The sequence below is a fragment of the Carassius gibelio genome, chromosome B13 (assembly GCF_023724105.1).
Source record: "Carassius gibelio isolate Cgi1373 ecotype wild population from Czech Republic chromosome B13, carGib1.2-hapl.c, whole genome shotgun sequence".
Taxonomy (NCBI): domain Eukaryota; kingdom Metazoa; phylum Chordata; class Actinopteri; order Cypriniformes; family Cyprinidae; genus Carassius; species Carassius gibelio.
This window is the reverse complement of record NC_068408.1, coordinates 14347960-14374309: the sequence shown is the minus strand read 5'-3', so window position 1 is coordinate 14374309 and position 26350 is coordinate 14347960. Positions and strand designations below refer to the sequence as shown.

General features: G+C 36.6%; 1 protein-coding gene across 4 annotated transcripts in view; it reads right to left on the bottom strand.

Moving 5' to 3' along the window:
* vcla (vinculin a) overlaps positions 1 to 24101 on the bottom strand; it is a 37171-nt gene extending 13070 nt beyond the window's left edge. For 2 of the 4 annotated variants that reach the window (XM_052572817.1, XM_052572819.1), the window contains exons 1-10: positions 23742 to 24101; positions 15622 to 15692; positions 12907 to 13057; positions 10727 to 10835; positions 9057 to 9179; positions 8555 to 8715; positions 3500 to 3593; positions 2254 to 2401; positions 1350 to 1503; positions 187 to 362 (exon numbers count right to left, since the gene is read on the bottom strand). In XM_052572817.1, the coding sequence (XP_052428777.1) occupies positions 187 to 362; positions 1350 to 1503; positions 2254 to 2401; positions 3500 to 3593; positions 8555 to 8715; positions 9057 to 9179; positions 10727 to 10835; positions 12907 to 13057; positions 15622 to 15692; positions 23742 to 23909 (1355 nt within the window). In that variant the 5' untranslated portion in view covers positions 23910 to 24101. The remainder of the gene's footprint in view (positions 1 to 186; positions 363 to 1349; positions 1504 to 2253; positions 2402 to 3499; positions 3594 to 8554; positions 8716 to 9056; positions 9180 to 10726; positions 10836 to 12906; positions 13058 to 15621; positions 15693 to 23741) is intronic. The other 2 variants (XM_052572818.1, XM_052572820.1) reach the window with 1 other exon arrangement.
* Positions 24102 to 26350: the final 2249 nt, after the last annotated feature.

The following is a 26350-nucleotide window of genomic DNA, read 5'->3' as shown; positions in this document are numbered from 1 at the left end:
GTGGTTTATCAAGTTCACATTTTTCCTCATGTGCTGATCAAAGTCACAACATGATCTAATCATGACAGGCCGGCATGAATTAGATCAAGCTGTAAACAATCTGTTCTTTGACAGTGGAAAGAACACTTGGAACGTTCCTGTAAATTAAAGGACTCTCAACTCTATGTACTTTAGATCTAGGATTACATTTTACGAAGCTCAACCAGTCTCGCAGTGAGTCCTGCGACCTCGCTGATGGAGCGCAGGATGTCGTCTCTCTCTTTAGGATCTTCACACAGGTCAGCGATGCGCTTGGCCTCCACCAGAAGAGCCCGGATGTTCTCTTCCCCCTCGGGACCGCCGTTAGGATCAGCCAGCCAGCTCTTTACAGAAACAACCATTCACACAACAAGTTCAGTTACAAGTCACATTCCTTTCACACCTAAATGTGTGCTGTGTTCATTGATTTTAGATTTTATTTTTATTGTATTTTATTTGATCAGTAAATTCAGTTTTTAATTTATTTCGCATCACTAGAACTAAACCTAATAGTTCGTTAGCAGTACCTTCAAACCTAATCTCACAGAACACTCTCAAGACTCTTCTGTTCCTTTATTATCAGAATATTTAGAGTCATATTGTCATTCAGCATAAGGAACCAGTCTGTTATATAACCACACATTGCTGTTGTCTGTCACAGCACAGACAGCACAAAGTAAAGGCATTCTTTCTGTTTTTCAGTTATCCACCCTTTAAATACTTAGGAGTCACAGCACATCTCCACTAAATAACATCAGTCCAGACAGATTTATGTAACATCTATTTAAATGAAGACATGTCTGTAATTATGACTATCCATTTTAAGTACCCACACATCCTCTGGGATGCATATACCATCTCTTTAAATCTGTAAATATAACTAAATAGCTTAAAAGAAAGTCAGTTGCGTTGGTAATATTGGGTATAAATTTGTTTTGGTACAAATTGTGGTACTTGTTGCCTTTTCTGTTGTTGAGTCTTGAACCCTGAATCCGTCATCTTGCCCAACAAACAAATCAGACAGGAGAGAGTAGATGTGTGTATTAAAAATGCTGTGTGTTGATGTCTTTCTGCTGTTGAAATAAAATACGTTCTGATGTTCATTCATGTTTATTTTGTGCTTTAAGTTCATATGAAAAGATCAGTTCACGTGTGCCGCCTGAACTGAGGCAATACAGCGATCTGTCACGACACATTAAAGAGTCACAGAACTGAATTTATTGTTTGGCTTTATTAAAAAAAAGACACGATTTTAAAGCCGAGACCTTGTTTCATAGCAGAAATAAGCTGCTCTGTAAATTAAAGGACTCAAAACACGCTTCAAGACTTACCTGGGCCGTGTCGATTCTTTTGGCAATGGCCTGTTTGGCATTGGTCAGGGCCTCCAGTTTCCGAGCTGCGTTCTCCACTTTCCCCACCAGAATATCCAAACCCTGTCCCACCTGCTGAGCTTTCTGCATACCCATAGGGGTAGCACCCTGACCTCTGAAGAAACAACATATATAAAGAATAAACAACAAAAATAGAACAGTCATTCGTTTTCATGATCACAAAATCAACTGGAGAACAGAATGACTTTGTAATACATTAAGATTTCTCTGACCACCCGTTAACATTGATTAAACATGGAAATTCAAGAGGAAAAGCATCTGAACTGCATGTGAAGGTCAGTGTAAAGAGCCCCCGTGTGTGAGAGTGATCAGTGGGCCGGGGCAGCCGCTGATTATCCGGCCCTTCAGCCTTTAATCTGCTTTCCTTGACTCTTTCTAATGAAGTCGGAGCCCAGCGTCTGATCTTTCACTTTCACTCCAGCTTTCAACATCCTTGACACATGGACCCGAACTGTACCACCCCGTTCCTTCCATCTCCTGTACTCAGCAGTCAGGGATAAACAATCCCCGGAGAATTAGCCCGCTAACAAACAACGTCTAAACTGTGCTTATTGAAAAACCTGACACACTTTCTCGTGTTGTAAATTAGAAGCAGTTACAGCCCCTGAGACACATCACACAGGGGTAATATGTTGTATAAAGGATGATGGACATAGTTATGAACAGCAAACAGCTGCATTAATGCATAATTCAGGTCACGCGAGCGCTATAGGAACATGTGGAGGCATCTGGCTCTCAGTGTGAAATGCTGAACTCAGGAATCTCACAGTTGGTTGAATCAGCAGTATAATGGGCTGTGTTTATAATTCGGCCTTTTCTCCAGGTGCTCCTGAAGGGGGTGTACCTGGCGCGCACATCTGACACCTGATCGGTCATCTGGCCCAAGGTCTTGGCTGTTCCCAGGATCTCTCTTCTCTCTTTCCCCGCACAAAGCTCACCCACTTTTCCTGCTTCATCCAGTATGTGACGCAGCGCATGCTCTCCTGGATCTCCTGCAGGTGTCACAGACCTAGTGTTAGGCCACCACATACTTCTAACCCAGATCAATTAAAATCATGAAGATTACACAAATATTATGTACATAATAAAGCAAAAGCTGTCACTGGGGCATATCCTTTCAAAATGAATACCTTTGTACTAATTTAGCCCCAAATGGTACTTCAAGTGTATATGTTTGTGTACACTAAGATTTGGGGTCTGTAATATTTTGTTTTTTAAAAAAGAATTTCATATTTTTATTCAGTAAGAAAGCTGAATAAAATTGTGCATTGAAATCTGAATAATACTTCACAATATTTCTGTTCAAATAAATGTAGCATTAGTGAGCATAAAATACTTATTTCAAAAACATCCCAAAAAAACTTTTGAGCAGTAGCATATGCCACACAGGACTGTTTAGAAGGGCTATATCAAATTTTCTCTTAAAATCAGGGAAGTGTTTTAATTGGAAAATATTTTTTCTTTAAAAGAATTGTAACTTTAAAAAAATACATATTTTGTTTTTATTAACCCTTTTTCTCATCATATAATCATTCTCCCTGACACATATAATCAAACGGCTCCATTGCACAGTACATGCTCTCTTAGCATGTAAAAACAGATGCAGATCCAAAAAAGGTGTCTGTGGCGAGTGGGGCGGGGCCGAGAGGCGTGGGAACAAGGAGTGAGGCCAGGTGTAGTGATTGCAGATGAGCTACACCTGCGCCCCACCGCCGGTATGGAGTCCCACTTATGAGATGGAAGGATATAAAACTGGAGCGACTATAGTGAAGGACGAGAGAGGACCAGGCCTGGGACATTATTTTATGTTTTGGTTTTTATTTATGCGCACCAGTCGTTCGTGATGGGCTGGAGCGCTGTTTTGTGTTTATTTTTGAATTATTAAAGTTTCATTTATTGTGCGCCGGTTCCCGCCTCCTTCTTCCCAATGATTACAAAGGTAATATTATTACAGTGTCATTAATGCATATATGTTATGGATCGTGTGCATTTGCTCAGATCCAAAAGTTGCTGAAAAATGAGCAATTTTCACAGCACAGATTTAATAACTGGTCTTATTACTTCAGAAGTTTTGACTGAAAGTATATTACCTGGTAGACCGTTAGGGTCCCTCAGCCAGCCTTTAGCCTGACCCATCTTTGACTCGATCAGTGCTAGCGCTCTCCTCATGGCCTCTGTGTCCTTCAGAGAGAAAGAGTGTGTAAGTCAGTAATGTCTGTCATATTGGCCCACAGGGCAGGATGTCATAGCATGGATCCGAGCAGTTACAGCTTTTTGTTACAGTTGCAGTTGATGTGCATATGAAGGAGTAGATGCTGAAGGGAGGGGGCTCTGCAGCTCTTTCCCTCTGATGGGCAAGAGGAGCCTCTGCCTCTCTCAATCACACACACTGAGCACACTGAGTGCGAGAGCGGCCCACATAATCACCACTTCACACTCCATTACACCACACACACATCTGAAGGAGAACCCGTCTGGTTCAGTAACTCAGCCATGCATATGGCGCTCCTCTTTACTGCAGTCTAAAGCAATAGTCATCTGCACAGGCAAAGCATTCAATGCACACATTATCAGAAAAATGAGCATATCAAGAGCATAACACTGAAAGACAAATGAAGGGCATGGGTGTGAAATTAAGTTCAGTATGAGTATCAAGGTCATGCCTTCAATACTGCTGCCGCAAAATATTACAGCTTATTGAGGAGATGTGTGCTGTAAGTTTTCTAAGTGATCAGACTTATCATTTTTGCTTAGCTGTAATTATTAACACCCTAGCAACACCCAAGCAACCATCTATAACACTTTAGCAACTGCAAACATGATTTTTCGAAGTTGTAAATAAAACAAAGGTGACTGGAGTAGGTTACAAAATACTATTTTTGTTTATATACTTCTGAATTTAATTTTAGTTCAGGCTGTTACATGCAGGGTTATTATAGTTAACTAAAACTAAATCTGAAACTAAAATTATAACCATATAAATAAATAAATAAATAATTTAAAAGGATGAAAACCCTAGCCAAAATGTTACTTAAAACTAAATAAACGTTAAAAAAATAAATAATAATAATATTATATATATATATATATATATATATATATATATATCCAACAGAAACACACAACAAAGTAACTAAAACTTCAAAATAAAAATGAAAACTTAAAATATAACAATTAAAACTGGTTTCAAATATGAATAAAAATAATAAGAGTATATCTCAACAATACTAAAATAATACTGGTTACCTGCATTTCTTTTTAATTGTTTGTGAAATGTACTAATCATTTCTGAGAGAAATTTGTTTCCATTTCTCATTTTTGGGCAGTGTACTTCAGCCATATTTGCATCTTTTTATCTGTTGACTTGTGGCAAGGTTTTGAGGGCTCATGTTAATAGATCAGAAAGACATTGCAGTGCTACAGTATCTCAGAGTGGCAGCACTCAGATGCTGATCTGAAAATGTCCAGATCTAGTTTTGCTTTGTTGTCTTTGATTCAGCAAGACAAGACAATTATGGACCTTTAAAAAGACTTCCAAATTGAGTTTTTGATTTTGCTTGTGGTATTTCCAGCAGGAGACAGTCTTGCAGCTGAAGCAGCAGTCAGATCCAATCAGGAGAGGGAGACGGGCAGGAAATTAACCCTTCACACCTGCACCTGCTGCCTACTGCACTTCATCTCACCGCTAAAATACTGCATGTTAAAATGTCTCTAAAATATGCAGCTAAATTCATGTCAACCCACTTTCATAAATCCATATCAAAAAGCTTAAATATAGTTTGTGGTTATCCTGAAGCAAACCTGAAGCACAAGTATAATCGATGAGTCTTCTCTAAGCTAAAACAAATTATCCGCTCAATCCATTTCCTCTGCCTGCTACTGCTTTCCAGCCAACCTTTCAGCATCCAGTGAGACAAATCACATTATTTCTAAGTTGATGAGTCATTTCCTATTCGTGTGCATTAGGGCTGGGTTGCATTTGCAAGCCAGGAAAAATGTTTTATGCATTTGTTCAGGTTTTTATTGTTCTATTTACTTCACATATGATTTATAAAAAAATAACAAAAATAACAAAAACAACATTCAATGTAGTAAATGGTTTTCCATTTATATACAGTTCAAATGTTTGGGGTCAGTGAGATTTTTCTTTTATACTTTTTACTTTTATTTAGAAAGAATGCATTGAACTGATCAAAAGTGACAGTAAAGACATTTACAAGATTACAGATTATTTATTATTCAAATAAATGCTTTTCTTTTAAACTTTCTATTAATAAAAGAATCCTGAAAGACGTTTTTGCAGTTTCCACACAAATATTAATCAGCAAAACTGTTTGCAACACTGAAAATAATTTCAAAAGTTTCATAATAACCAAATTAGCATATTAAAATGATTTCTGAAGGACCATGTGACACATTGAAGACTGCTTAAAATTCAGTTTTCCAATCACTGGAATAAATGTAATGTTCAAAAATAGAAAACTCTTATTTTAAATTGTAATAATAATAATCATCATCATTTGCAATATAACTGTCACAATATTAATAAATATAGCCATCACGAACAGAGACTACTTATAAAGACTTAAATAAACTACCCCAAACTTTGAACGTTAGTGTATAGAAAATTACAATTTGATCTTGCATTAGTTATTCGCATGCTGTTGTAGTTCAGAAACAGGGCAGGGTTTCTAAACCTGATTAATATTTCATAATGGAGTCAGACGACCTGTTTGAACAATTTCTGCTTGAATATGCCTGATCTCATGACAGATATCACAAGCACCTGCTGTGGAGAATCACAATATGAAGGCAGAATGATGACTGACAATGATGCACTTACTCTTCACGAGTAGGACACTGGAAAGTTTAACATTATTCAGCATCTGTCTCCCTTTGGCTATCAGAATAAATAAAATCAAGAAAGATTTGGGCCAACTGTACTTACGTTATTGGCAGACAAAAGCTTTGAAATTGTTATTCATGCATTTCAAAATAAATGCAAAACTTAATATGACTTGATAAGGAAACAAGTCAAAGTAATTTTCTGATTCCAGTTTTGAGTGAAACGATAAATGAATCTGGAAACGGATTGGCTTTTCTTCCATTAATCATTCCCCGCAAATGGACTTTGTGCTGTGTGTATGAAGGAGCTGAAGAGCAATAACTATGTCAATCCATCTTTCATGTTGTCAGTCATAAGGCACAAGGGGGCATAGAGTGAGAACGGAGTTTCAATTCAATTTTGGGTCCAATGCTACATGTATGCTACTTCCATTCAAAAGATTGAAAATGTGCCAGAACTCTTTTATTGTGCCAGAACAATTACTAGATTAGCTAAAAGGTTATACATAAATCATTTCCGTATATATCTCTGATATATGTGTATTTTCTTTAAAAGGAAGTTTAAAGACTCATGCAAAAATCATAGTTTTGTGGCTTTGAGCTTTAATCATATGCTATACTCTAAAACTAGGTTAATTCTTAGTACATGCAAATTAGTATATTTAAATTCTTCTCAAGGAGTATAAACAAAAATAATTATTTATAAAAAAAGATTAAGCCCATTAAAATCCATTTTTAGTCCATAAAAATGGGCCAATGAAACTTGCATGTATTTAACAACATTTTTTTTGTTTTACTTTTTTCCCCCTTGTTATTTTTTTGTAGATGAATATACTCAGAGATTTTTTCTGTCTGCAACGTGCATAATTACTGTCACAAAATTTGTACAAATCTTTACTTTAACTTGAAAATCACATTCTTCCTAACTAGCAGTAGCTAGTGCCTCATGACTAAACCACCTGTTACTGCTAAACTATAAGGTCAAATAAAGATCATTGGCTATTTTAATAAAAAACTGAGGACCTTTCCAATATACGCCACCCTAATTTCCTATTTCAACAAAAAATACGTGAACATGAAAGTAAAATACACTCATCAAGTAATTTCACCGCATTGCAAAAACCGGGAGGAGCTGTGTATCAGGAGAGACAGAGCATAAAAACCAGTTAATCTGGTTAAGACAGCATTCGGGTAAAGGAAATGTGTAAAGCGGGAGCCATGAGACACACACCAAGCGTAAAAAAGTGGTCACATCCTGACACAGACATTAGTGATTAACTGTGAGACGGAGTGTCTAAATGAGGGATGATGTGAGACTGGAGTAAATATGGACGAGGAGAGTGAGTGATGGCACATCCGAGAACAACCCCTCTAATTGCAATTTATTGTTTTGTTTTGGTCCTGGGTTTCTGAAATACAGCACCCCTTATATAATGACAAGCCAGGATAAGAAAAAAGTCTTCAATCAAAACAAGAATGAATATACTAACACACACATACAGTTAGCAACACAATGATCCGGCATGCAGTTTGTTGCATTACAAAGCGGGAGAGAGGAGAGCTTACCTTCTATAGGAAGAACACAGAAAAGAAAGAGAGCAAAAAGAAAGAGGCATGTTTACAGAGTTATACCAGGGCAAACAGAAAATCAGAGGTGACAGCAAAGTAAATGAAAGCTCAGGAGACTGATTTTGAGAGTAGAGTGATTTCTTATGGGATTATTTAATATGCATGCTAAGCAAGCGAAGGGTGTCATCAGTCAGCGAGGGATCAAATGATTCAGCAGGCTTCATGAAATATTGAAAGGCAGATCATTCATCTTCTGTTTAAACGCTGATGCCATGTGTACAGTATATGGTGATGTTTTCCACCTTTGCTGGTTACTAGGCCTGTGTTTTTGTGTCCTAGTCAGTGAATTCTGAGCCTGACTGTGAACAGTGCTGGAAATGGAACAGATTATTACATTAGCAGGATGGGAGTGTCACATTCATTCAGGGAGAAAATCAAAGATACACCAAAGGGTCTCAATAGAGCGCAGCAGTGACTGTTTTATTTATTTTTTTAACTACACAAAGCTTGACACAGTACCCTTAGAAGTCTTTTTTCTATGGGGACCATGAATGGGATTTTTACTTCTCTCTACCGCTCCCACTGTCATGTTCACAGTTTATAAACATAGTTAATTGAAAATTGCTCACTTAACTTGCTTGACCCATTGAAGCGGATATAACTTAGTGTAACCGTTAAAGGTGGAGCTGTAGAAAGACGTGTACTGTATGTGTGTTTTAACATAAACATACTTTGTTGGCCCAGGCATCCTCGTCCCATGAAGTGAGTTGCAGCACCCTGATTATCTCATTGATTTCGGCGCTCATCTTCTCGAACGTGTAGTTTCTGTTCTTCAAGGCCTCCTCCACCCCGTGACTCTTAGTGCACTTGGTCGTCACAAAGATTTTAATGGCTGATGGGTGTAAAAAAACAATTGTGTCAGTCCTTCATTTCACAGGCCATCTAAAACTGCTGTACAAATCAAGATCAGACTAATTATCACCATATGAGTAGACATATTTGCAAACATCAACATTAAAAGCCTTTCTGCATGTGCAGATGAGCTGCCATCAACCTGGCTATTTATTGCTGAGCCAACAGCAGAAAGCCAACTGGATGAAGGGAAAAATCTATCCCTCCCCGCAAGGCGGTTAAATGGCTCCAATTATCAGTGTTGCCATATCAACGAGCTGGCACACAGAGACCGCAGGCGGCACACACACACGAACACACAGCACTTCGCTGGCCTCTTACCTGATATAAGCACGGGCAGCAGTTCTTTCACTGTGTTCATGGAGGTGACCAGCATCACACGGTGCTCCTGGTGTGTCAGCTCCTGTTGCCGCTCGTCAATCATCTTTGCCATTTTTGTCATGCCTAACAAATTCATACATCAATACAGTGACTATGTAGAGGTCAAAAATTGATGTTCCTTTTGAGACATTTAACGGAGTAATTATATTAGATTTTTAAAGATTCACTTAAAGAACGCATTATGACAACAAGGGTAATCTAAAATTTGTTTTTAAAAGTGGATACTTGTTTATCCAGCATTAAAATCTAAAAATATACACTGCCATTTAAAGGTAGTGGCAAAAGGTGGCAAGATTTTTATGTCTTTGAAAAAAGATTTTATGCTCATTTATTTTATAAAAATTCAATTATATTTGATTTATTATTTTAAACTTAAAATAACTTACTTTTCTTTCATGTAATTTATTCCTGTGATGACAAGGCTGAATTTTCAGCAGCCATTTATTACTATCATCAATGTAGAAAACAGCTGTGCTGCTTCATATTTTTTGTAAAATCATGATTTTTTTTTTCTTAAATGGACATTCCTGAATAAAAAAAAAAAAGAATAGCCCGTGCCATACAGTACATAAAGTAAAATATAAAAAGAATGAGGAAAATGATCAACTGAAAATGTCTCACATAAATAGAAATTCTTGCTTCAAGAACAACCTACTACCTAATAAAAACAGTTAGAAGATATTTGTGAAGATATTTTCACGTTTTATATGTGACCCCGGACCACAAAACCAGTCTTAAGTCACTGGGGTCTATTTTTTAGCAATAGCCAAAAAAATATATATATATTGTATGGGTCAAAATTATAGATTTTTCTTTAATGCTAAAAATGATTAGAACATTAAGTGAAGATCATGTTCCAAGAATATATTTTGTAAATGTCCTACTGTTAATATATCAACATTTAATTTTTGATTAGTAATATACATTGCTAAGAATTCATTTGGACAACTTCAAAGGTGATTTTCTCAATATTTAGATTTTTTTTTTTTTGCACCCTCAGATTCCAGATTTTCAAATAAGTTTATCTCGGCCAAATATTGTCAAATCATAAAACATCATATATCAATGGGAAACAAATGATTTGAGTTGTATATACCAGTCTGAACAAAACACTTAAATCTTTTGTGTATCAGTCTGTAAAATTAATAAATCATAATTGGGGGTCTAAGTAGGCCTCTGGGTTCTGTAAAATCAAAAGAGCTACTATATTAATGCACTCTGGCGGTATAATGTATGGTTGGTTTTTGTTTTAAGGTGTGTTTATTGTTTGTTTGTTTAAATTGATGTAAGTGTATTGATGTGAATTGATGTGAGATTGAATTGAATTGAGATGCAAGACTAATTTTGGAAGAAATTCCAACAATAAAGTGTAACTTAACTGAAGATATAACAAATAATAATTTTTTCATGGTCATAGATCATTCAAAGTAACGAAAAAAGTAACAAAAGCATCTGAAAATAATAATTCAACCAGAATAACAATGAATTCCATTCATGCAAAAAGTCACCTGCATGAGCCATATGTCAACAGGGTCAACTTTAAACTCAGAAATTCAAATCAAAATGAAATGAAACCTCTTCAAAAGGAAGTAAGAGGATATATAAAGTACCTGGTCCCAGGTTTTTAGTGTAAGTGATCAAATCCTCCATGGTTTCCACAACCTCAGCAACGGTCAGGTACTCCAGAATGCCTTTACACACCCGGATAATTTTACGCACCTTAGAAAGACATATAATACAAATGATGCAAAAGAAAAAGACACATTGGCATATATGCATTTTGGCATAAATTCTTTTATCCAAAGCAACTTACAGTGCACTCAAGCTACCCATTTTTATTTCAGTGCAAATATTTCCTGGGAATCAAACCCATGACCTTTACGTTGCCAGCGCCATGCTCTACCATTCAAGCAGGGATCCTTACAGGGATCCCATAGGACTAATGTTTTATTCTAGAGGTCTCTGCCACAAACAGGCAAACCCACAAGATATAGTACCATAACATCATGCTTACTCAGTGCCCTGTGAACAACACAGCTCCTTGAGAAAGATGATAGTAGCACTATTAATAGAGCTCAGAGTTAGCTTTCACCACATACCGATGATCTAATATCTCGCCAGTATGTACATACACACCACAATCTGTGCTCTCTTGGAAATGTTTCTATTATAGATGTTAGAATAGGGTTTTTTGGTCATTATATAATAGTACAGCAGTCGCTGGCACTAAACCTTCATATGCTCTCACTGGTTTTAGGGAGCATTTTTGGTTTTGAATACATATATCAAGCCCATTTACACTGTGCTGCTGGGTTCAGATCTTGTCTTGTGATGAGAAATCTTGTGACCCGAAGAAGCAGAAACTTCAAAAGTAACTGCCACTGATAGAAGACCCGCTGTGTGCGAAGCAGCTCACTCAGATCATGTGCTCCGTGTGAGCTCCATTATGCTGCGCCCACACGGCAGCACACAGGGGAGGCTGGATATGTGGAGCACGGCACATTAAGACCGCAAGGTACAGTGCATAAGAAGGGACGGTGTGTTTAATGTTGTTAGGCCAGAAGAAAAGCCTTTTTTGTACAGATGATCCAAAGAATTTAAATTCAGGGTTTTCCCTGAGCTGATTATTATTCGTCAGAAAGATTAGATTTGATTCAATTTGCTTTATTTCAAGATTAGATTTAAAAAAATACTATATCCATACAGTATTTTACACAGAATCTTTCACGTGTCTAATGAGGTTAAACAAGAAAGCATGCATGCAATATTCACATCCAACTGCAAAATAATCAACAGTACAAAAATCACTCTTGGTTAAGATAACAATCTTGCTTTAAGTCAAAACCCTCTTAGAGATGTGAAAATGTATACCAAAAAAAAAAAAAATTGCTAGGCTTGTCAGTTTCACAAAGCAGGCCTTTAGAGGAGAACACAGTATTTGTTACTGTCGACTGCCAGGTTCACATTAATAGCCAAGCATTTGAAAAATTGACACATGAGAAAAATCACACATTTGAAAGTGAATATTAAAAACACCATGAAACAGTCAAGTGTGAAGAGAGTATTACCAAAGAGAATGATAGATAAAAGACTTACTTAAAATATCTCAATCTTCCACTGTACATTATTTGTTCACAAAACCAAGAAAATATATTTAATTGTATGATTCCAAGTTTAATCCCAGTAAATGACTTCTGCAGGTGAACAATATTCTTCAAATGTCTGGGGTCAGCAAGATTTTTTTTATTGATTTCAAAGAAATCTCTTATGCTCACCAAGGCTGCATTTATTAGCTCCAAAATACATTAAAAACAGCTATATTGTGAAATATTTTTACATTAAAAAAAAAACTATTTTCTTTTGTAATATATTCTAAAACGTAATTTTTCCTGCAATGGCCAAGCTGAATTTTCATTAGCAATTACTCCAGACTTAACTGTCCCATGATCTGTCAGAAATCGTTCCAATAGGCTGATTTACTACACAAAAGCATTTTTTTAATTATTATTAACAGTTGTGGTGGTAAATATTTGGTTGAAACGATAATATATATTTTTGGGGGAAAACTTCATAGATCTTTTATTTTTTGTTGATAAAAAACATTTTTACTGTAACTTTTGCTCACCTCAATGCTTCTTTTTGAATACTGAGCTTCTTTTGAATGGCAGTGTATGTTTATTAAGTTTAGGCTAATCACTTATCTCAATTACTTTTTATGAAAATTAATCATCAGCCTTGAATCATCATCCAAGATCAGCCTTGAATCATCATCCTTCATATCCATTCGTACCTCTGCCTCGTCAAAGGTCAGAAGCAGGTCTGAAGTGCCTGAGAGGATGCCCCGCGAGCCATCGATGAGATAATCACGGGCCGGGACAGAGTACGGGTCTGTCCTCAGCATCTGAGCTGCTTCCACCAGCTTTGCACAGGCATTCTCCACCCTGAAAAACAAAACAAAACAAAAAAAATCACAACTGATATGAATATCCTAAAAACAAATCTATAAGTCATACTGTATAAATCTATAATGGCTTGCCTTGCACTATTAAAAATGCTCCATACTAAATAAATGCAATATTCACTGCAAAAAGAAAAACTATGCATTTGACTCAAATGGGAGGTGACATGACTAATTGATTTCATTGCAATTAAATCAGCGGCCCACTAAATCACAAATCAAGATCATTTAAACACTCAATTCCCAGAAATGAGAGCAGTAAACAACTTTCCAGCAAGCAGTGTGAAATCTTCTCCCAGACTTAATAACACTATATTAATAGAAATTAAAGCACGTCCCAGTCGCCCTGCGGCCCACGGGAGAGCAGGATGATGACGTGTTCTGGAGGAGGCCTCTCTTCATCGTTATTCTGCGGTGGAGACCCAGACTTACGCAGGCACCTCCTTGAGGCACCACCCGGGTGTCAGTGCTTACAACACAGCCTAAATATAGAGAGGTTCACATTTCCTGTCACCGACCACATGTGTGCTGATTGATGAGCCCTGTGCCAGCTTGTGTTTATGATGCCAAATGTGTCAGCTAAAGACACACATTTGAGCCCACCTGCCCAGCCATTTCAAACAGATACATATACCCACACTTTATCATTCGCCAAGCCAACCTTTACTTGATATGCAGCACTGCTAAAACCTTATTATAATTAACTATGAGCAATAAAACTAATGGATTATGTCTTAGCAAACACCACTAATAACTGTAAACATTTCTTCTAAATTTAGCCTCCATCTGTTTCTCCAACTAAATTTGAACTTGCTTAGTATGAATGACCACATGATCACAGTTTGTAATTCTGGTTTGTCATGTATTTCACATTTGTGCCATCTTCTGAAAAATGATTCCCCTCAGGAGCTCGATTAGTGAGCCAGGAGAAGCTGTGCAGGGTCCATAAGGACCTGTCAACTGCACTGCTGCTCTGAGGATGCTTCATACACCGCTACATGTGCATCAGGTCTTACAAATCTATCTCTCTCGCTCTCTCTATATATATTTTTTGTATATTATTTACAAAAAATAATGTAATTTAATAATTGGTTATACTTTACTTAAAGCCTGTATAATTTATTATAAAGGGTTATTAAAGGGTAAAATGCATTATAATTATTTAAAATGTGCATTGTAATTCATTATGTCTAGCCATAATGATATTATAATTATAACCGTATTTAAAATGCATAATGTAAAAATGAATTGATAAGTGTTATAATGTATTAGCAGTGGTTACAATAATTCATGAAATTGTACAATGAATTACAAAGTGCATTACAAGGCATAATTAATGCATTAAAATTAATCTTATAATGCAATATACATAAAGGCTATAAGTAAAGTGTTACCTAATAATTTCAATGTTTCATGAGAAATCTCTCTCTCTTTCTCTCTCTTGATATATGTATTATATTTTAGTATTTCATAAAACATAATTCATGATTTTAATTCTATATTATAAAAATAATTTAATTAAAAAAAGGAATGTTTCATTTTTATTTTGCGATTTAAATATACATTAGAATATATCTTTACTTATAATATAAAAACATGATATATAAAATAGTGTTTTGATCTCGTTTTCTCCTCTTCTCTCCATCATTTCTTGCCTTCTCTCCACTTCCAATAAAAATATTATTTTACATTTATATTTAATTTTTTCCTATAATTTATAATGTTTTAGATTTGTATGTTTTATGCAATTGTACTATAGATATTAATTACACATAAATACATTTAATATATAATATATAAAATAATGTCTTGACCCAGTTACCACCTCTTCTCTCATTGCTAGTTATTTCCCCACTTTCTGTGTCTAAAAAAAAGCATTTAAAACAAAAAAATTGTGTTGATGTTGTTTTCTTTACCCTTTAAAATTTGAGGAACAAAGGAACAAGCTCCTTTGTGTTCTCTGTGACTTTCTGACTTTGAGCATCTGAGAAAGTGAGGAAAAAGATGGTGAAAAAAACAGTTTGCATTAATATTAAACTGATTCAATACTAACTGCTCCTTCAGCATTAGCTGCCAAGACACCACTTCACACAGCCGGGGAGACACTAGGGAGAGTAGTCATATAGTTTTTGCATAGTCTCATCAATAATGCATCGTAAGCTCAGTGGAAAATGCCCCCCAAGCTTCAGCAGTGAGGGGATGACTCAGCCACTGACGGCAAGCAATCGGACCAAAGGAATATGTCCTGCAAGACCTTATTTAACCTCCATCACAGTGTAAATTATTTCAAGCTTTCTTCAAGATGAATAAATCAAAGACCTCAAACTCTGACAACAGGCTTTACAGGCATCTAAAATCAGAAGAGCAAAAACCTTGAGATGTTTGGACAATCCTGTATAAAGTATAATGACTTTAAACTTCTCATGACAAAGTAAAGGCACAGGTTTGTTAATCCTGTGCAATGAGCGTGTATGTGTTCAGCGTGATCAGAACTGATTTATGTTCACATGACGGGTGCCTGGAGAGAGACAGGAAGACAGGTCTTACTTAATGAAGGCCGGAGGCATGTCTCTCTTCATAATCTTGTCTTCTGTGGTCTGTACCGTCTCTTTCCCCACCTGAGAACACACGTAAAACAAGCTTGTTTACAAGATGCATAATGAGATCATTAAATACATTTCTATTTTTCTGACACCAGCCTCCACTCAAAATGGTTATACACACTCATAGGGAAAAGCTTCAGCCCTTAGGCAGACCAGGTTGGCACTGTTTGTGAATGGGGTCACTCTGAGTGTCTGGACACAATAAGGGCCTGTGTCTCTTGGATGAGCCCTGGGGCTGATCTACTACTCGCTGTCTGGGATGCTGCCAATATTTTCAACTGTCCAATCTGAAACAGCCCATGCTGCTCATCTGCCATTGCCACACCCAGTTATTGATTATTTCCAGAATGAAAAGGAAGATGAAAAACAAAAAAACTAAAACCAAACCAAAACAAAACAAAAAAGATAAATAAACAAAAAAAGAGAAACAAAACAAAAAACAAAGCTAAACTAAATGAAAAGCAAACCAAACAACAACAAAAAATAAAAACCAAAACAGAACAAAAAAAAAAGAAAAGAAAAGAGGAAAACAAAAACAAAGCAAAGCTAAATTAAAGCTGCGGTAGGGAACTTTTGACGCTCTAGCAGTTAATAAACAGAACTGCTTGCGTCTTGCGGAAGAACAACGTAGCCGGAACTACTTCTCTCTGTTTATGTCTATGAAGAATCACAAAGGTACTGGGTTACTCCGCCGCGGTATCCCCGAAGCAATCTAAAATAGTCCGAATATAAACACTTATTATAGGTGCACCCTAGTGATTCAGGACAAGCTAAAAACACGGTTTGGAAAATGGATTCATGGTGTACTCGCTTATTATATACATTTTTCAAAATTTTGAACACAAACAAAGTTACAGACCGGACATCTGATTGGTTGTTTTTTACCGGGAACGGATGAATTTCTGCAAATGGGAGGAGTTTCTCCTGAATTTCTCCTCCACTGGGAGGAGCCAGAGGAGCTTGATTTTTTCACAGATTATCTGTCTCATATTCTACTGTCAGGACATAATGACAGGTTTAACAAATATGTAAAAAATATATTTTTACAAAAGTTACCTACTGCAGCTTTAAATGGAAATAAAAAAAAAAACTGAACTAAATTAAATGAAAAAAACAAACTAATCTAAATAAAATGAAAAACAAAACTTCAACAAAAATAAATGAATAAATAAAAATAAAACAAAAATCTAATGATCTTATTATATTTAATGAATCTAATGATAAAATTCTAGAAAAACCTGTACTGGCCTTGCATTGATTTTATAATTTTGCTATGATTTTTATTTAATGTTCATTTAAACTGTCAGTCACATTGATTCAAAACCGTCTCTGAGTCACTGATTTTTTTGTATCACACAGAAATAGATACGTTTTAGCTATAATCGACTAACCCTATCAAACAATAATCTAAATATTTTCAGTGTCTGTGCAAAAAAATGCCCCTCAAATCGTTTGATTTTTAAACCATAATACTGAGGTGACAAGATATCAGACCACACACACATGCTCCCATTCACATGGTCTAGTTGCCCTTTCACTGGACATCAGGAATGACATTAGTGTCCTTCTTTAGAGTCCGCCAATGCAGAGAGATAGCAGCGTAACAGAGATGTTTGTTATCTCCACACGGCACATTGCCACTTCCCGCCTGCTCTTTTTTCCAATGATGTAATTACACCGAGGCAGTCACATTCATTTTTCTATACTCCATCTCTGAATTATATTTTTCAGCTCCAATCAAGCTTTTCATGAGTTGACATTTGAAAAAAATATATATAGAAAGAGAGAGCATTTATTTGATTGGATGGGTGAAAATAGTCAGACAGACGCAAGTAGTAAATAAAAGAGTGCATTGATTCACAGCAGATGACCTGCTAAAGACCATTGATCGCACTGGAATGCGCAAAGCATGCAGTTGTATACTGAGGATGGTGCTTTTGTAGTGCAGTGTGCTCTTTTACAAAGTCCTGATTGGGTGAAGGGGACTCATAAATAAGGCTAACTGGGTTAACTGCTGGGCTAAAGTCAGAACAGAGATCACATATGCACACACAGCAGCTAGTCACAAACATCAGTCCTGTGCATGCTGTGATGAATGCTGCACAGCCTGTTTGGTAAATGTATTCAACAGAATGAAAAATCCTTCATTGCAGTTTTGGTTAGAAAAAAATACAACGGTCAAAATGTCTTGTGGTCAGGGGGTTGAACACTTGCATTTATTATTTTCACGGACTCTGAGGCTTATTAGCGTCTACTGGCACCTGATATACTGAAAGGCTCTTTTCAGTGGGGCCTCCACCTCACGCTTCTCTTGAGATACTGGACCTGCAACCACATTCCACACAGTTATTCTTAGCGCAGTGTCCTGGTCTATAAGGCCATCTGAGGGGCAAGAAGTAATGGTGGTAAATAAGAGCCCAATAACAACTTAGTCAAGGGTTTACAAGCACCTAAAAGCAACCAAAATGACAAGGGCGCAAAATACATATTTAGAACAATTAAGTATCCTATTGCTTCCTTATCTAAATTTAGATAAGGGAAATGGATTCTTGATTAAACAGTATATGTTCACTGATTTTCAACCAGTTTTTTATTGTTACATGTAGTACAAATAAATGTACAATATGCATTTTTTTTGTGTGTGTTATCTGCAGAAAGATATTCCAGTTTATTTGTCAGTAAATAAATGGTCTTGCATCATCTGATCATCATCGTTTGACAGGGACTTTGAGAAAACTAGATTGTACTTCCACATTTTTGTATCCTTACTCACGGATAGTCTGATCGAGCCCAGTGCATTATGGGTGTTGAAGATTTACTTCCTTTTTTCACCAGTCATTTTTCTCAGTTCTCTCATTGTGTAGCACTGATTTGACTACTTTGTCAATAATGTCTAATAATTATGAGATGCCTTGTGCATAGGGTGAAAAATGATATTACATTTGATGGGACGATATGATAAAAATCATAATTAATAACATTTCTCTGTGTGATACATCACATCTGATTTAAATTAATTATTTATTTATATATTGTCATTTATGTACATTAAGCCATTTTATGTAACATTTAAAGGTATTATTGTAAAATTATTTATTTAAAAAAAATACATATACAAATATATATAAAATATAAAAAAGTAAATATTATTGTTTTTGGGTGATCTGATTTATGCTAATGATACATAGAAGAACAATAACTATAAAGTTTTAATAAAAAACAAGAAACTCCATACGATAACTTATGATAATGACACAGAGGAGATATATCATGAATCACTTTCAGAGTGATTTTTTTCTATTTAGTGAAAGCTAGGAAAGATGACAGCCAATCAAAAAACACTTTTTAAGCATGTACTGCAGTTATATTGACAGACCATAACTCCATAACAGCTGTTGATATGGACGCTGATATAGTCATCACTACAGTTATCATTTTAGTTTTCGTTCTTGTTGTGTACAGGCCTTTATCCTGATGGTTTGTCTCTGTCTGGGTGACTCAGTATCCTGTCACTGCCTAAACATTTGCTGCAGCCTTCTATTTCACCACCAATAAATGTTTTTATTATAATTTTAATTGTACTTTTCTTTTACAGCGTTGTGGCCTGTGGTAGCAACAGGGCAGCACAAAATCCACCTGCTCAATAATCTAATTACAACAAGAGATGGCATGTTTATTTATGACACTGGCTCATAAAAACGGAGCTGATATTTGACATCTGACATGATTCTCATTCCTCTAAAGTTCACTTGTGTGTGAGGGTTGGATTAGACACATACACACAGTGAGAATGTGACGGCACCTGCAGTAAGATGCCTCTCCCTCAGCCGAAAGCAGAGCGGGTGCGACTGCATTCTCTCTCCATGATGGCTGTTTATATAACAAGGCTCCTGGTCTGTCACAGCACTCGGTCATCTGTTGACTGTTTACGCCTGAACTCTTGAAGTATCTCTCATTGATTCCCACAACCTCGGTAAAGACTCACGACTCCTTTAAAGGGAAACTCTGCACGCACAGCAGCAGATCCATAAAAGGTCTGACTTTATAAAAGGGCCCTCAAACACACATTTGGCAATTTCCGTGGTGTCAAACTAAGCATATGGTAACAGAAAAACAGACTCAAAAGGCATCAGTTCATTGATTGTGTACTTTTGATGCATAATTAATGCAGAGTGCTTATAGCAGTTGTAGCTTCACTAAAAGGCTGTTTGATCTCAGGTGCATTAGTGCTGTGATAATGGGTGTTGAGAGAGTAGCCCAGGTCAGCAGCTGCTCCAGCTCCTCTCTATCGGGACACTGTCAGATATCATTAAAGACAATTCAGATCATTTCAGCAAACAGGACTGAGGAAGCCAGACTTGAAGGACTTGTGCACTGTAGACTATTGCATTAAGTACAAGCCCAAGTTCCACTTTATGGACCAATTCTCACTATTGACTAGTTGCTTATTAGCATACCTGTTATTAATATATTGGCTGTTTATTAGTACCATATTCTAAATCCCTAATTCTAACCAATACCTAAACTTAACAACTACCTTACTAACTATTAATAAGCAGCAAATTAGGATATTATTTAGGTAAAATTTATTTATAATATTGCAAGACTTACACTACATTTTGAGAAATGTATAAGTAACACTAAAGTAATTTCAAGCGGATACAATTTTAAAAAGATTGGGTATGTTCACTGTCACGGTAGGAATCATCTCAGTCATCTTAAAAAAGCTGTGCAGATTCTCATCTATATTGTGATTCACAGAAATCAGACTGAAGCATTATAATGCAAACATTATAGCCACTCAAAATACATTCTCTATATTCAAGGGCAGGCTGGATTTATTTTGTGAAGAAGTCACAATGGAGACTTGCTTTAAAAAGAATATTCCTGTTTAAAGTACTTGAGGGATTATGGGAGCTGGGGGAAGCAAACTGCAAACAAGTTTATGCTTGTGTCATCAGTGTGGGATTTACTATGACATTGTGATAGATCTGTATGAATGACTAGGATTATCTGCAGTTTAACACATTTCTAAGGGCATCAGCTCCTCTCACACAATCATTTTATCACTAAGGGAGTTTTCCATGCATTTCCATTCCATTTCACTAATGTACTAAAGTCTGGCTTTGGGTTACTAGGTCATGTCTTTAATCACTGCATTTTGCTGTTGAATGTGATGTTAAAACAACAGCAACAGTTTACATACTGTAGCTCTGCACTACTGCTGACTCCAAAGGGAATCTAAGAGCTTAGCTATGGATGACATAAACGGCACACATTTACAAATGCATATGGCATATGGATGGTATGCCAATGGCTCTCTTCCAAAACACTGTGACAGACTTGGCTTAAAAGACAGACAGACAGACAGAGATTGAGACTCCCCTCCATGCCAGACCCCTGCTGTCTTCTCCGTTAAGATCCAGAAAAAGCATTCAGAGAGATAGAGATAAAAGAACTCCATATGAATCCAGGCAGATCTAGTTTGCTACTTCTCACTGGCTTCATTCCAGCCCACACACAGCAATTATCATTTATCAATTCAAGTTACAGACTTATTTCAAATATGGTTTTGGATTGCATCTATTAGGCCATATCTAATATTCTGTGGAAGCATGAAGTAGTGAGAGTCAACATTACAATAAACAATTACACATTCAATTCCTTATTTGTAACAATTATAGGGTGGTTATACATATTAGCTAATATATATATAATCGAATCTCTTTCCACAATCCCACAGTGACCAATAGAATGTTGATAATCTAAACATAGAACAGTCTCCAAGATACAGAGCGGTCTTTAGAGCAAGAAGAGATATAAAACCTCTTCCCTCAGCCTTGATTTCGAGGCTTGGCTGATGTGCTGGACACTTCAGCAGTAACAGGTGCCGCATGAGGGGGGATGGGGTGTGTCTCCAGTGAAGACGCTGACACCTTAGACTTCCTCAAGCCAGCAGGGAGTCACTTTCCCAGCGCATGAAACACCCCTCCAGTCATGCACCGTGAGGCCGGTTACTTCCCAGGCTTGCATACCTATTTATTCCCAGCACAAAATGCTCACTCCCTATCTGTGACTTACTCACACACAATAGGAGGAATATTTTTACACTACTTAAATGTGTAACTATTTAAACTAAACTACTTCTTGTTACAAATAAACAAGAAGAAATAGCCTAATACTTGACAGCACCTCTGACCTCTCAGCACAGGTCCAGCTTGAGTTAACCATATACTTGTGAGAACATACTGTATACAACTCACAATAGAATAGAATAGAATAGAATAGAATAGAATAGAATAGGATGTCAACAACTGCTTAAATTAACTCCATTTACTATGTACAGATATGTGCATAATGTATTATTTTTGTTGTTATTTAATTTCAACAGTCTGCATTCTGATTGGCCGAACACGCAAATCTCCACATTTGAACAGTCAATATCAAATACTTAAACTAATAACAAAACATACAGTAGCTGATTCAGAAGCGCCAGACTGTCGTAGCGAAGTCAGAATGACCTCCTCTCCAAGGTTCAAGAAAAGGTCATCCATAAAATGCGTTGATGTTCTGCTGTAAGTAATCTTAAAGATTCCTAAATGCATCTATTTTCAGATGGCCAAATAAAGTGCTTCTGCTTTCATCTAGATACACCAAGCATCTCCCTGACATGACTGCTTCAACACTAACTGTGGTTACTGAAACCACACCTTCTTTCTTTGTGTTAACATTTGGGTGGCATTACACAAATATTTCCACATAGTGACATAGACATGTGGGGCGTATTCAAATTAGCCATTTTAGGGGCATCTCTTTAGTCTTTGCAACTTTACAGATCTTCTTCATGCACCAAGAGCTTGTAACACTCCAAACAGAAAGGACAAATTTTAATCGCATCATATGACCCCTTTAAATGAAAATGACAAAATTTTCTGAAGACAGTCGGTTCCCTTCAGAAATACAGTGATATAAAAACACATGCACTCAATGTATCCTGAGGCTACAGCAGCACTACTTCGTCGTCTTGTCTGATGAACTCAACCAAGCGTTCTAACCATGACCTCGCCCCTCCCCACCCCCCAAACATTCGAATTCCCATAGGCAGGAATTATTAATGATATTCTAATGGGACGCTTTGTAACATGACAAAAACCAGAAAACCAAAGCTGTAGTCCAAACAAGCGGTTCGTTGTAGTTCTTGAAAAGGGATTTTTTTAAAACAAAATTTATCTCCCTTAGGAGTGGACTATGTAGGATAATGTATTTAGGGAACGTCTAAAATCATGACAGCATTTTGGAAAGTTGACAGCCTATCTTTAACTACCATATCCCTCTGCTCTTACTGGTTGTCAGGTTAAAAATAATTTAGGTACTTTAGTACTTTGTTCCTACATCTCTACTTTTCAGATGTAGGAACTTTTAGTTTGTGTGTGAACTGTTTTAGAAGAAAATAAAATGACCAAAATCTGACACTGCCTAACACTTTCCCAATACATCCTCTGCTTCAGTCCATCTCTTCACTGACTCATGAGGACCATGTGTTTACTTCAACCAAAAACTAAGAAAGTGAATTATTAATTATTATTTATTATTTTAGATGTGATTATCAAACCAAAACCAGTCAGATCAGTTTACACTGACCGTTGGTATTTTTGTTATTCCTATTGGAACACATTTACCTGATCAGATCAAGACCCTTCACCCTCCACACAAAAAAAAGCCATGGTTAAAAATCATTTCCACCTGAACACCAGCGTTATTGTTACTAAAACAAAGCAGCACACTTTTTAGGAAACTTGGTGTCAGTCACCCACTGTCATGAAAAAGAAACAAAATGACAAAGTTTCATACTAAGTGAAGAAGACCTCATATTTACTATGATGTAGCAGCAATAACTGCAGTGTCTATGGTATTTAGGAAGAAACTGTTGTTACCATGGTAATTTTTTATACGGGGAGATGTTTTAACGCAATGAAGTGACGTTGTTTTAACGTTGATAAAGACAGTAAAAGAACAGATAAACTAAAAGAGCAAGAAGATGCTGAATGGATGAAGGACTCTCACCCGCACGAGGTTGCTGACAGCCGCTTGCACTGCCGCCACTGGGCTGGTGAGATCTGGGATCGCTTTCCCATCAACTTCGCCCTCCTCGTGCATGATAACCAAGTGGGATATCTGCTGAGCCACCGGCTCCAGGATACTCTCTATCGTCTTGGTGTGGAAAACTGGCATCCTGAAATCTCAATATCCTCAACACAAGTGAGAAAAAGGCACGAGTGCGCTCTGTCCTCTGATTTCCCCCGTTATTTCTTCCAAGGGCACCACGCTCCAAACGTCTATTCCCAAGTCTATTCCACTCATGCAGAGAAATCCCTAATCGCCTCTTCAACGACCGACGCCTTCTTGTGGATAACCAAAGCACGGCGCCGGTGAGCGCGAGGCTTAAAGAGCCAGTGCTCGTCAACCAATCAGCGCATAGGTTTCACGCCAGGCGGAGCATCTGATTGGTGCGCGCTGACGCTGTCTCCATTCTCCTCCGCCCCTCCCTACCTGTGATAAGAGCTTCCCTGACTACGTCATGCAGGCAGTTGCCAAAAAGGGAATGCGTCAGGCTGGAATGACAAAGTGAGGATTCCGTGGATTGCATTTGACTAAATGATCGGTAATGATGTTAGTGAAACGACAACAAGTAAATGATACTCAATGACAGACCATGCAAGCATGTCTATACTTAGACTGCAGTGTACATCTACTGAGCTGATGTCTTCTTCACGTGATCATTTCTGCATTGACTGAATGAAATGTATAGGTGGACATTTAATTAGTTTTAGAAGATAATGCTCATGAACAACACAAATGTTCACTTGCCTGATAAATGACATTCTGGTATATTCTGAACGCGTATTTAAAATATAGGGTTAAATGAAACTATGTATTAAAACAACTGTCCAAAAGTTTTGTATCTTATACTGACCAAGACGGAATTTTTAAATAAAAAAAAAAATTTATTTTAAAATGTAATTTATTCCTGTGATGGCAAATCTGAAATTTCAGCAGTCATTATTCCAGGTTTAGTGTCACATGATCCTTCAGAAATATTTCTAATATGCTGTTTTGCTCCTCAAGAAACATTGCTTAATATAGTCAATAATGAAAATAGTTTTGATGCTTAAAATTTTTTGGAAAATGTGAAATGCCATTTATTTTCAGGATGAAAAATTCAAAAGAACAGCATTTGAAATATAAACCTTTTGGAACATTATGAATGTATTTACTGTCACTTTTCATAAAAGGAATGTGTCCGTGCTGAATAGATGCATTAGTTATTAAATAAATAAATTCACAAAACAATGTACTCATGCTTTAAAATGTGACCACTTGCAAATATATATATATATATATATATTATAATAATCTGTGCCATGTCCCTTAAAATGGCTATTTTATAATATTTTTTATATATATTTAAAAAAAGAAAAAAAGTGTTGAGACACTGTAGAAGTTCTTAATTTGAAGCTAAGCACTGGACACTTAATATACTGACCTTGTTTGGATTAGCTTAATGCTTTAGACGATGTGTTTAGAGTCAAGAATAAACATTTGGTTAAAGGGTGACTGACATCCCATTATGAAAAAGTCAGTTTGCTGGAAAAGAGACAAGTCTTCATTTAGACATCTGAGGATGTGTTTAGGATCTCCAGGAAAATAATGTTTAAGCATAATAATTATACATAATTCACAGGTTAGGTCTTTAGGCAAGTAAGACTCCCTTGTGACTTTGTTTCAGGCACCATTCAGTGCTAAGGAAACACAAGGCAGCTGTAAGGCTACCAAATATGGTGAGATTTCAGATGGAGGAGCACAGAGAAGTGCCTTGCAACACTAATAAGGTAAACAGTTTATTATATAACTAGCAGCTGCCACTGAACCTCGTAAGTGCAGAGTCGCTTGGGGATGCTGCTTGCGTATCTAGGACGTCTGCAGTCTCTCAGTGTTCTCAAACTTGACAGGAGAACTCCAGCTTTTACTTGAACTCTTTCAGACAGCAGAAGCTGTCAAGTTGTCAGTCAGTTCACACTTCTAACAACGTTATATAATAACTATATAATTTGATATATTTTTTATTTAAAAAAATTATATATCATTTTTATATAATTTTTCCTCTTCAAGATCCTCAGTTTTGTGTCTAGAGCGGCCTGATTAAAATGTTTACATATAATCAATTAGAATTATTAATTGTCATCATTAGAATTATTAATGGTATTACTGTTATTGGTGTTGTAACTGTTTGTATTGAGATGGAACGGTCCAGAATTAGTCCCATTATGAGTAATGCTGTGCTCAGCAATTTCATGTCATCCAGCCCTACTGCTGACCAGCCCATATTTGTTGCATTTGCCCCACTGGCTGTGATCGCATTGTTTTCTCTCTCACACACAAACACACTCGCATACTCTCACACTTTTAAACATGCAAACAAACAAATACTTGTATTAAACTTTAATAATAATAATTTAATCAATATAAAAGCACAATATGCTTTTGCCACAATGGATGTTTTTCATATATAATGCTGGATAAAGTGATCATCGGGATTTATACAAACTTGTTTCATGTTATCAATCACTGAATCTAAATGCACTTCACTCAAATTCTTGTGTTGATCATATAAT